We start from the raw sequence: 12655 nt of genomic DNA, 5'->3' as shown, positions 1-12655 counted from the left end.
GAAGGCACTATGGTTCAGTAAAGTATCCTTTTCCCCCGAGGGTAACTGGTATTCAGATTTCAGATTACATTTATCAACAATATTAATTCAAGAGTTGAATAAGACTATTAAAACTTTTCCTTAGCAGTAAGCCATTTGCAGGATGGAGAGAAGGCAGCAGGATAACAGGATAAGGAAAATGTGACACCGCCATTGTGATTTAACATCCAAGTCCTACAAGCACAAAGGACACCCTAATGAATTTCCTCTGCTCTGGGAAAAAGAAAGGAAGATAAAGGTCATCAGGGAAAGTGCATGAGGAGTAGCGGGGGGGAGGAGAGATGAACCAAAAATAAAAATTGAATTCTTCCTGGAAATTAAATTAATATAACCTACAATAAAGTTAGCATCTCAGACATTCAGAAGTAAAGCATCACTCTCAATGATGCTGTAGATAAAGTTTTTTTTTTGACTACTCAGACATGGCACCAAATCGCAATTCAAATAAGTCACAGTGGCAGCTAAAACAAATTCTTGGAGGTGATGGATCAAGTCCTTAACTGGAGACCGGATATCGATACTGGAGCCTGCTATCAATAATTTCCAAGCTGATAACTGGGTTGTTGAGGCTGATCCTGCCATCAGCTGCGTGAACGAAGCGGGGAAGCCCACACATTGACCTGCTGGTACGACCCTCAATTTCATCTGCGTGATCCTCCCAGAGAGATTGGATCTATAAATATCATACAGAATCCAGCCTCAAATCCACGCTTAAGTAACAGACCGAAGAGCACTCGACAACAAAATACCTAAATTATATAGTGAAATACCTCCTTTTTTTCCCACCCACGTAGCAGGAGAAGACCTTAAAGGTCATTAATAACAGCATTTGTTTTGGGCAGTTGGGCTGTGTTTTAATTGCTGCACAATATGAGGAAAGTTTGCTGAGGATGCTGCGGGGAAAAAAAAGAAAAGAGTTGAAAAGTGAAGTTTGCATTTAATTCATAAGCAGCAAGGTTAATGACTGTTCTTATTTTATCTGACAAAGAATTTCTTAGTATTGATCCAGCTCCCTCCAACAGGGATCTTTTTTTTTAGTTCCTTTGAAAGAAAAATGAGTAAAAGAAATAGCAACGATGCTCAAGAATGGAAATTCAGTTTGATTAAGTTCACAGTTTCTTTTCCTTTCTGGACACATACTATGGAAGCCTAAAACTGTCTCCAGTTGGAAGTATTTTGCCCTTTCACAGGGAACTTTCTGCAGCGAGGCAGGCATGCTAGGCATCTTTCTGACAAAAGGAAGAGCCGCAGGGAGAATAAGGAAAAAACACCATGTTTACATGTACAATTTCTTTTACCTCTTGGCTTGTAAACCTACATTAAATACAATTTCTGTATCAATATTGTATGATACATTTCAAATCTCTTTGGAAAAAAAAAAAAAAAAGACATCTTGCTCTGTGTAATTAGTATTTTGCCTTACAAAAGGGAGAAATAATCTGCCTCAGACTTCCTCTCCTGCTTTTGAGCTTCTTGCTTGTGTCTAGAGGCCTTATGAATTCTACTAACCCCTCGGTAACAAGAGCCCTCCTTCCTTTCCTTTTCTTTTTTCTCTCTCCTAATTATATATCCCTTCTGTTAAGCTGAGCTTTCTGTTTGCTGCGTGTGGAACGCAGGTTTGTAGTGAGCTGGCTGAGCACCCATCACCTCCTCCCAGGATTAAACCCCCAGCTCTGGTTCTGATCAACTCGGCTTTTTGCTGAGCTCACCCTAAGGAGGACGCAGGAGGTGAACGGGTGCAGAGGAGGCAAAAACACTCCATTCAAAGGCAGAAAACTGATGACGATTCAAATTTGTGTTTGTGGAGCTGAGTGGCCAAACTTTTTACCATCTTTTGACATTCTTTCAGGCTAAATATTGAGCTGGCTGTCGTCTCCATCTGGCTGTTGGCTCCTGTACAGACTAACTTGTCTTTGAGACAGCTGGTCCTGTGGCTCTCAGCTAGTTAAACAGTTTGGTGGCCGAATCCAAAATGAATTCACCTGGCTAATTATCTTAATGGTTCTCAAGAAGATTCTGTAAATATTTTATAGAGTAAATTTCACTTCATTTATTTAGGCATAAAACATAAAGAGATCTTATAGGAATATAATAAAATCTTCAGCCATATATATGTGCATTGCTGGAAAGACTAAAATGAATGCAAGTTTTTGCTATTTAATTCAGGCAGATGCAGAACCAAGCCTAGATTTCCCTTGGTTTATTTTAATCTAAAAGCCAAGCTTGTTTAGCTTTTTAAGTAAGTTTTTTCCATATGTTTGCCTATTTCTAATGTACCTCTATTCATTCCATTCCATCTTCTAGTATTTTTACAAAAATTTCTGCAGCCACAGGACAGGGAAACCAATGAAAAACAATTCTCTACTTATATTTGTCGGGCTTTTTGAATTTCCATGACACTGCGCTGTAGCAGATTTGTGTTTTGATGGCCATCTTAGGGAAGAAAATTTTAAAATTCTGTGTGAATTTGAGAGGCGATTAAGAAAATGAAGTCAGCAGGATGTCTGCCATGTGCGTGAAGGTAAAACTGCTCAGTTGTGCTGACAGCACTGGCATTTGCAGCCATTATTCAGCATTTCTTACACAGCCCAACCTTCTATTTGGTCAATACTGCAAACCTGAGCACAATTCAGGCCCAAGCACAAAGTGCAAATCAGGGTCTGAAATGCCCATGGCCAGATTCTGTGACTCCTTACAGCAGCGTGTTTCTGTAGTTACTCTTCAATAGAAATATTGCACAGTTATACTGAGTCAAATAGTCTTACTCTGGATTTACATCAGTGTAAAACTGAGAGCTTTGACCCTGTAGGTTCTTTTTACTCCCTCACAGACACTAGGTAGGAGTCAATTGTTTGCAACATCAATAGGCCAGTAAATTTCATCATTAATCTTGGCTAGACTACCCACAAATTGTTAGATATTTCTTGTGTTTATCTTGATTCAAAGTATTTCCAATAATTCTTTTTCTAATTTACATGTTTAACCCTCTTGTAAAAACAAGGCTTTGGTGGATTAAGACCATAAAATCAACTTATATACATTAACTGCCTTTATAGCAGGTACTTGCAGCTATATAACTTGTTATAAAGTAAAATTTAATTTTTGTTTTACTATCACATTTCAGACCATGTCCAGGAAAAACCAAAACAAAACAAAAAACCCACAACTGTTCTTTTCTTGTTTTCAACAAGAATTTACCTGATACATGTATGCAATTTTATAAAATAAATAATGTTGCAAAGCTCTGCAGTGACCTATGCAATGATCTTAGATTTTTCAATTACATTTTAATGATGCAAGCGTGATTTTTGCCCAAATAGAATAAAACCAGAAATAGGCAGGACAATCTGACAATGTTCCCCTTTTAGTGGGAGGGAAAGGGAAGGAACGTGGTTTGTTATTTGCTCCAAGCTCCAGAGCCCATTTCACTGAGCAAGGTGGTTACAGTGAACTCAGGATGGAGTTTGCAAAGCTTTCAGCAATCTGCTGGCAATCAATTTAGCTTAAACTGTTGAATACATTTTGTGGATATAGTTGGCTAATTTGGTGTCAAGGAAACCACAGAAAAATTAGATCCTGAAGTGGTGTAATTTAGTGCACCTCCTTTGACATCAATTGCAATACACAGATTACCTCCCCTCAGGAAGATTTGTCCCAGATAGATTTCTTACTGAGTGGTTTCATAGCAAGGACCAATAAAAAACTAAAAATGGTGTTGCTCAGGGAATAATTTGCATTAAAAGAAGTGTCTAAGATAGTGAATTAGAATACTGTCCATTGATTGTATTGCTTGTTTGATGTTTAAAGACAGTGGATTTACTGAAAGACTTGCAATGATATTCAGGGAGGAAGCCACGGGGAACAGCTTTGCCTTGGGACTTTTAGTGCCATCTATTGAGATGTGCCAACTTTAACAGAAGAAAAAGACTGGCCTTTTAGATACGGTAGGTTTCATGTTTTAACTTACCAAGTTTCATGGCATCCATCTGCTGCTCAGACTAGTTTCCAGACTCCTTGCAGCATGGATCATATCAGACGGCCCTGCTACATTCACAAGCTATTGTGAAATTTATAAAAGTCACAGCATGGTACCTTCAAGTAGCTCATTTCTCTGCTCTCATTTTAGGATAAACATCGTAAGAGCCAATCTCCAAAGCTGGGCACAGCTCTCCAAATCTCTAGAAATGCCTTGGCAACTGGGACAGATCCGAGACTCCTCCAAATATCCCTGTTGATGTATCACATGTGAATAAGGACAAAAAAATCCACGGATCCTGAAGTCTGAATGAAATATTAAGATCATGTTAGATACAGCCTTATTTTTCAGCAGTCTCAACCCCCTATAGAGCTTGCCAGCACATTTGTGGTGTACCCGTGTGCTGTGCATACATCACCGCTGCAGTACAGAAGCACCAAATTAATACTTCTATCTTTCATCCTTCCATCTTTTCTTAATCTGGAAATTGTGCCAGCAGTGTGAAGATGAAACACATTCCCTATGTGTCCTGCAAGGCTTGTCCATTAATCCAAAAGGTAAATTCTCATAACCGCTCACAAATAGCACATTTCATTATTATTTGCAAGCATATGTGGTACTTCACAAACCAGACTCACGGAAAGTATCCTGCAAACCATTAGGCCAAACCAGACAATACTGCTGATGGTGATCAGCCAGGGCATGGGAACACACAATGCTGCAAGAGCCAGGTCAGGAGTCCTCCTTCAAATCCCCTCTCAACTTCCTAAGGAAAGCAAATTCATCCCAGAGGACCCCAGCACTGCATAATTAACTACATGTAATATAGAACCCCTATAGATAAACTTCAGACACCTCTAGGATGGAAAAAAGAAGTATTTAAAAGTATTTTTTCATTAAATTTGAATAATTTCCTGGACATGTCACTGAGTAATTTTTAACCAGATCTTTCTGACTCTGTCCAAGCAAAGCTGTCAAGAGCAATAAATAGCTATTATTTACCTTTGTCATAGCGAATTATTTTAAAAGATGCAGGTAAGAAAACAACGCATAATTTCACAGCTAAGGAATCAAGCCCATTGAACACACCAATTTCTCTCCCTTAGCTGGTAGGTATCTTTCCTAAGTGACAATCTATTGTCATTTTTTTACTCACTTTCTTAAGCAAATGAGGGTCCTGATCTTACATTCTGTCTTTCTTGTGGTCTTCAGCTAATAAATTCTAGAAATGTTAAACTCACCAACAAACTGTGAAATCTCTGTCTTCTCCATCATCAGAAATATTCACAACCACGTGAAACATGGCCTTGGGCACCATGCTCTGGACTAAATGACCTTCCAGCCTCCACCATTCTGTGATTCTGCTAAAACTCTTTACACTTTTCCTCTCCAATGAAGCTAAAAAATACTAGGGAAAACAGAAAGAAAACTAAACAAATGTCCAAACAGTAAGTACTTCCAAAGACCTGATAATATTCTCTAATCCCTCTGAGGTCAAAGACTTGGCACGAGTGTCCTTCTCTGAGACTCCAAAAGTCATTTCTTAACTTGCAGTGCCCAACTTCCCAGCATCACACCAAAACTAATCTATGGGATTTTCAGCTTGAAACATTTGCTCTCTTTCAGCAGGTAAACAAAATTTCACTTGACTGAATCGCTTTGAGCTTTCTCTATGGCTGCTCAAAGTTTCTCTACAGGATGAGTTCATCGAGGTGAATGCTCATAAGCAGTTACCCAAGTCTCAAAGGATTCAGATAAAAAAAGCTTTAACACAGCAGCTATTTTTTGCATGTATTCTAGCCCTTTAAGGAAAGTGTCAGAACAGCCAATCCACTCACAGAAAGGGAGAGACAAATTGATAAAAAGGATTTACACACCCAAAACACATGCTCTGCATAACTTCGGCAGGTTTGGTCCCCAGAACTGGATCCAAAGTCCAAGTGCAGTCACCACTTTCACAGAAATCAGGGGGTCCAGCTTCTCAGCCTTGTCCCGAAGGGAGGCAGACGAGAGCTCTGGCCTCTGTACCAGTGCTGGTTCTTTATTTTAACCAGTGGATTTTCAATATAAAAATATACAAACATTTCTTGAAATAGTGATTAGCACTTCGGTTCCCTCCTTCCAACTGACCATCCCAATCTCCAGCCCATCCTGTTCTCTAAGTGGCTCAATACACTCAGCAGCTTTTGCGCAGCACCAAGGGGAAGAGGTGGGAGCAATTGAAATGAATCGCAACTCTTTTTTCTCTAAATTTCATTCCCTGAAATGTCTGTTTTTCCCAGCACACCCGCACAGATATGGCATAATCAATTGGTGCCTCTATGTGAGAAGCTGCAAGAGCCAGAGGAGCATCCGTCTGCTCGTCATCCCAGCCGGGTTGTCCTTCTGCAGGGCAAGTTCAGTAAATCCATAATCAAAAGGATTTGGGCTGGTTTTAATTTTCCTAATCAGCTTAATTCCTGATGACAAAGTGAGACATCAGATTGTTTTAAGTGTCAGGATTACAAATAACAAACCTCAATTTAAGCATTAATGACAGCAACTCGGGATATTGTCTAGGAATTATTTACTGGCTGAGAAAAGTTCCTGCTTTGAAACTGAGTCAAGCAAATTTCTATTTATAATTACATGATTTCAGGCCAAGTCCTATAGAGTTTGTTCAGGAAAATTTCTAGGACCTACAAGAAGGATTTTAGCATAAATATGCTCATCAGTACTTGAACTTCATGGACAAAAGCTTTGGGGTTATTTTCTTTTTTTAGTTCAATGCTCATGAGCAAATGACATCACCATAGCATATATCACTAGGCTTTTTATCCTTGTGCAATCAAAAGAGTGTCAGTTATTTATGTTTCAAGACATTGCAGCATTTTTAAATTACAACCCGAGACTTAAAATCAGCATCTGAAACCTTTTGTTTCAAATGTCTAATTTGCAAAATGAGCTTAAAGCAATATTTACCTACTTTGTAGTTTTCTGTTGTTTAATTGCTGCTGACTGTCCTTTCCTAAAATAGCCTCAATGGGCAAAATTCATCCCTCGGTAAACAGGCAGCAAGTGTAAGGCTTAAGCACATTTATCAACCCCTGCAATCATTTCAAAGTGTAGCCAAGAAAGCGCAGTCTGCTTCTTAGACGTGTCACATCAGCTACAGTAATATGCTGTGACGTAAAATACTCAAGTTAATGTTAAATAGAATCTTATTTGCATGAAGTATTCATACCTGCACAAGTCTGAGTTGGAGTTTTCATTAAAAGGCTCTCCCTTTGTTGCTCTGGGAGTAGACAGTTCAATTTCTGGTACATTCTACTTGGGTAGCAAGACGCAACAGTAAAAAAAATGAATACTTACGTTTAGCTTGCTGGGAAAATTTAATAGTTGAGCATTTTGGCAATCTGAAATGTCTTTAAAAGCAGGAAATTAGATATTGGTTCTATGAATATCCACAGCAAAACTACTGTGAGCGATGCAGAGAAGGATCTCACTAAGAGCTTTTTGAGTCAGAGCACCTCAGCCCTGCATCAAAGCAGCCCCCCAGTTTGAATTTTTTAATATATTCTTCTTTAAGTCAAGCAGCTTGAAATTTGTTTGCGATTCTTCTGAGTCATCATTAGCAGCAACTTCTTAAGCACAGGAGTGAGTATTTTCTAAGGATATTTTCAAGCTTTAGTTATTGTACAGTGAGTACCCAACAGGTTCCCTTTTAGAGACCCCATGTTTTTATTCACTTTGTCTAACACAATATTCTTCTTCTACAATTGGTGTTTGTATTTAAAAAGCACTAATTCAATCTGGAAAACCAGCATACATAAGAGTCTTCAAAGCTTTTATCCATAGAACACCTTCCAAGTGACCACAGTTTTTATTTTTGCTTTACTGTTCATTTACACAAATGAGCAGGGGCACTCCGCCTGGTGCCTCATCTTCTGGCAGTTCAAATAGGAAAGAAAACAAAATGAAAATTGGAAAACAAAGTTCAGCCACTGTCCTAGGATATAATTGTTGCTTTATGGAAGTTAAATTTTTTCTGCCAAGTCTAGTGCCGGATAATCTCCTCTCTCTACATTTTTGGTTGGAGGAAACCCTGGGAAGTTTCTGCCTCTGGGGGCAGATACTCGCATTTCAAACTGAATTATCGGAAAACCCTTGAGAGTGCTGGTGCGCATGTAAGACCGGCCCCTCTGGGAGCTCAGGTCAGCTCTGTGAAATGTGTCTACATGAGCTCCATTTCCTACAGCATTTCTCAGGGCAGATTTGAATGCACAGAGACATCGGGTAGAGGATGAAGCCAGAGTTCTGTCTGGGGAGCTCCAAGCCCAGGACGTGGGGCTTCTCTCAGTCACATTTTTGCTGGAGACAATTAATGTTTACTATGGGATCCAGAAATTCTCTCTCCTGCTCTTGCTGAAGTGCTGCACATACTACCAGTAGTGTGCATTTTAAGGAAAGAAACTATCAAAAGAGATCCCTGTTTCCTTCTGGAGCAAGCAGTTCTGACACAGCTGAGCTGCTGTGAAAGAAGAATCAGCACAGCATTTGACCCATAGCTTTACTCCACACAACCGAATATTGAGACAAATTTAATGAGCAGAACTGCTCATATAATATCATCACTAAGCTTTCATATTTCATAATATGCCAAATGGTAGTTTAGGTAGGGAAACAATCCAGATGTATAAATAATACAGTTATTATGGGTTGCTACCTGTAGTGCTCCCAATTGTATTAGTTTCCACAAACAGAAGGCTCACCTGATTCTTTGACTTTTGCAACTACAGGTTTGATGGATAAAACTATCAGCTGCGAGGGAAGGATTCCACAGATATAATCCATGTGTAGACTTAGAGCTTGTCTATATAATTCCAAATAAATGTTGAGGCGTAGCAACTATTACTCCTTATACCACTAAAACTTAGGACTACAGTTGACTAAGAGACCTGAAAAACACAGTCTTATGCAAAATAACACTTAGGAAAAAAAGAGTGAGGTAGAGAACAATGTCTATTCATTTATTTTTACATATAGATCAGGAGGTCACAGAGACTCACAGGCACTGAAGAAACAGCTTAAGAAAACTGAAACGTGTCTCCCCAGTAAGATTCCACTCCACAGGAAATCTTCATGGTCTCTGAAGGTGCTACAACTTCTTGCCAAGAAGGTATTTTGACATTAATTTTTAAAATTAATGCTCCAGGATATTCACACAAAGACACATATATTGACTACTGTGTAGAATATACTTTTAATTGGAAGAGGCCATGCCAGCTGAGCTATAAAACAAGTACAAGCTGTTAGATATAATAACAGAGAAAAAGGACTAAGAGAAAAAAGTGAGTCATGGAAAAAAAAAAAGGAGAGAAAAAACTATTTAGTTGAAAGAGACTTCCCAGGACTCCTGAGCTAAGGTAATGGTAGAAAAACATGAAACTTATCATGACCATCACGAATGCTGTTCAGGGATGCAGGGATCTTGATACCATGGAAATGGCACTTGTATTCAGGATTATGTTACATGATTCACATATAAATGAAGATGGTTCAGATTTTGGAGCAGTAACAACACCTATTGAAAAGCGCAAGTATTTACAGTTCAGGTATGTGCACTGTATAGGGTATTGTGGTATAGAGATGCAAGAAATCTAAAAGCAATTTAATTTTCCTCTTTCAATCAGAAATGAGTGATCTAAGCTGTAGCTCCTGTTACCTAGATGGATGCCACTGACTTCAGTGTCAACCAGATGGCACTGGTCTGATGCTGACTTGGGGCAAACATAGTCAATACGTTCTCATTAAAATCAAATCCGTTTATTTGCTTCTGTAAACAATTTTTCTGTAAAATAAGTATTAGGGATACCAATTTTGCTCTTTGTTTTTTTAATTGTATTCTTTTTGCCTCTGAGAAACACAGCTGCAGGTACTCAACTGGAAGCAGAGTCCTGACAAGCCTGTTGAGAAGCCAAAACAATGCACTTTGTTAGTGCAGATGTGCACAAGCCCATGGGGGGCAGTGACACGGGTGGTACAGAGCTGAGGGGACCCACCGGGCACACAGCTGCTGCAATGCAGAGCTCTAGTTCAGGCATCCTCTGTCTCACCTGAGACAGTTTCTATATAATGTATGATAGGTAGGTGCATAGAAGATGATATTAAGCATTCTAAATACATAGTTTGTTGAACCTCTTCCTTGAAGGTCTTTCTTAGGCATCCTCCAAGATAAGGGATGGATTTAAGGCAGACAAGTTAAGCAGTGAGGCCCATTGGCATTCACAGCTGGTGCCAGGTTTGCTGCTCAAAAACTGGAAGAGCAGTTGTTTCTTTGCTCGTCAGCGCACTTGCTTAATACCTGATGCCTCCTGTTGAAGACGTTTCCCTGAAGCTGTCGCTCACTGGCCAGGAATGAGATGCTGCCTGCTCAGCACAGCTTTTGGCCAAAGTACTTCCTTAAGAGAAGGGTTATGAGAATTTGAATCCTTCGGGGCAGGATTCCACACCCTCAGTGACTCCTCAAAACAGAGGTGGCAACTATAATTTTAACAGAACACTTGTGATCCCTGCGCACTCTTTTGAAACAGGTACGTGCACCTGCCCTTGTGACCAGGGGAGCATCCATGGAGGGCAGCAGATTTATTGAGGTTGACATGAAACGTGAAATGAAGCCTTTGCTTCATTTTATGATGACCACATTAGCTGCAGGAATGCTCTTCTGCCTTTCCACATAGGGGTGTGCTGCCAGTCATGGCACATCAGAAGCCATAAGCTCCCAGGAACTGTAGCCTGCGATGCCCTTTAAAGTACTGAGGCCACAATGAGAAAAACATTTTGGGCCTCTTTTATTTCTGCTTTCCAGACAGTGTCCAACTGTCTCTGTATTCCTGGTGATCGCGCTTTACTGTCTGACATGACATGACCAGCACTAAAAACCCAGGTATTGCAGCACATAGCAGATGAGTGCCTGGGCTCTTTGGTGGACCTTTCTCCAAATACCTCAGCAGTGGCCACATCTAGAACAGCAAATTAAATGCTAGCTATAGAGGAATTTTATATGCCAGCTGAGGCAGGGTTGCAATAATGTAATTTTTAGATGCGAGTACTTAAGCCTTTTGGATGGTTAGTCCTAACTCCTTTCAGCACTGACGTCAGGGAGAGAGTTCAGCACTTCTACCAAAACCCAAACGCTGTGAGACCCGGGTAGTCAGGCCAAAAATAAGTCAAGTAAACCACTTTTTCTAAAATAACACTGTTTGCAAAACTGGTAGAGAAAACGCCAAATTTTATCAATGACTTTCTAGAACTATTTTCTGCTTTCAATGTTGAACACATCCATTTTTTCTTTGCATTTATAGGCCTCCTTTTCTTCTCATATTTGAGCTCCGGATAATTATTCTAATTAAAAATACATAAAAACAAATAAATGCAACAGAAGTATTTTCTCTATTGAAAACCATGGATAATTGCCTCCAGTATCCATTACTTAGACACCTCATGACACATATTTCTTTTTCTTCTCTGGCCAATACAAATCACACATATTGATTGACTACTATAGTATTTTACCTGAATACATTACATTAGCCATAAAAAACAGACGCTTTCTCAATTACATACTAAGGCTGCAACACTTTAATAGCAGAAAGACAAACAAGAGTTTTTGATAGATATTCTCCTCTGTGGGTAACAGCTTCCCATTTCATCATGTTAATAACACTTGTAAAATACCATTTAGAAAACTACAGCAAAAATATTAAACATTAGATCACGATACTGAAACTTATTCATTGAAAGTAATAGTTGAAACTCAGAAGACTGGGTATCAAAGTACGATATTAGAAAGTGAAGTTATAAAATGTCAAAAGTGTATCCTCTTTAAGTATCCAGGCATCTCAAGTTACAAAAGCACATATATCAGAGAAAATGAGGGAGGGGCTCATAAGGGATCTATGATCCTACAGGTCAAATACCACTTACAAATTACACATTATGAATTGAATATCTCTTAAAATCAAGGTATACTGCTGTACAGACTCTATACTGCTTATGTGCTACTTATTAATAGAGAAACTTTCAAATTAATTGACTTGAACATCATTTCCTGGACTTCTCACTCCCTCACCTCCTTATAAGTTTTGTGTTGTCCTTATGTCATGACTTCACCACAGGCCTTCCTAAACTCACTAATGAATGAAGATATCCATCCAAATAGTTCTTGAGAGTCTAGGTCTTGTGGCTCCCCAAATTTTACCTGTAAATTTGAAAGAGAAGAATATTTAGCATTAGTAAAACCAAGGAGTCTAAACCATATCTAGGATCTTAACAAAATTAAAAGAGCAAGCAAAAAGTTAAATACTATTATGATTATTATTAAACTTAGAGCTGGCCGAAATCTTCAGCAAGCTGAGATCTAAAGCATCCCAAGCAAAAGTGGCCCCAGGGGTTGTCACTGAATTACTCAATAACCTGGGTTTCTCGGTAACCCAGTCTGTCTGTCTGGACTACAGATCTCCAGCTGAATAGGAGAAAAATCAGTAAATCATGAAGCTTCCTGGCTCTGCAGTTTGTTAGATAAACCCATTCAGAAAATAAAACACAGACATTAGGGAAATAGTTTATATTCCACGGTGGGCATGGTAGCAGCATGTTCAA

The 12655-nt window shown here is 39.2% G+C and overlaps 1 protein-coding gene across 5 annotated transcripts in view; it reads right to left on the bottom strand.

Moving 5' to 3' along the window:
• Positions 1–1411: 1411 nt before the first annotated feature.
• Positions 1412–12655, bottom strand: part of LOC102086955 (delphilin) — a 44842-nt gene continuing 33598 nt past the window's right edge. For 2 of the 5 annotated variants that reach the window (XM_065032476.1, XM_065032475.1), the window contains one exon: positions 1412–12254. In XM_065032476.1, coding sequence (XP_064888548.1) covers positions 12150–12254 — 105 coding nt within the window. In that variant the 3' untranslated portion in view covers positions 1412–12149. The remainder of the gene's footprint in view (positions 12255–12655) is intronic. The other 3 variants (XR_010466636.1, XR_010466637.1, XR_010466635.1) reach the window with 3 other exon arrangements.

This window comes from Columba livia, chromosome 16, assembly GCF_036013475.1.
Source record: "Columba livia isolate bColLiv1 breed racing homer chromosome 16, bColLiv1.pat.W.v2, whole genome shotgun sequence".
Classification (NCBI taxonomy): Eukaryota; Metazoa; Chordata; class Aves; order Columbiformes; family Columbidae; genus Columba; species Columba livia.
The sequence above is the reverse complement of the archived record's forward strand: the minus strand, read 5'-3'. Positions and strand labels throughout refer to the sequence as shown.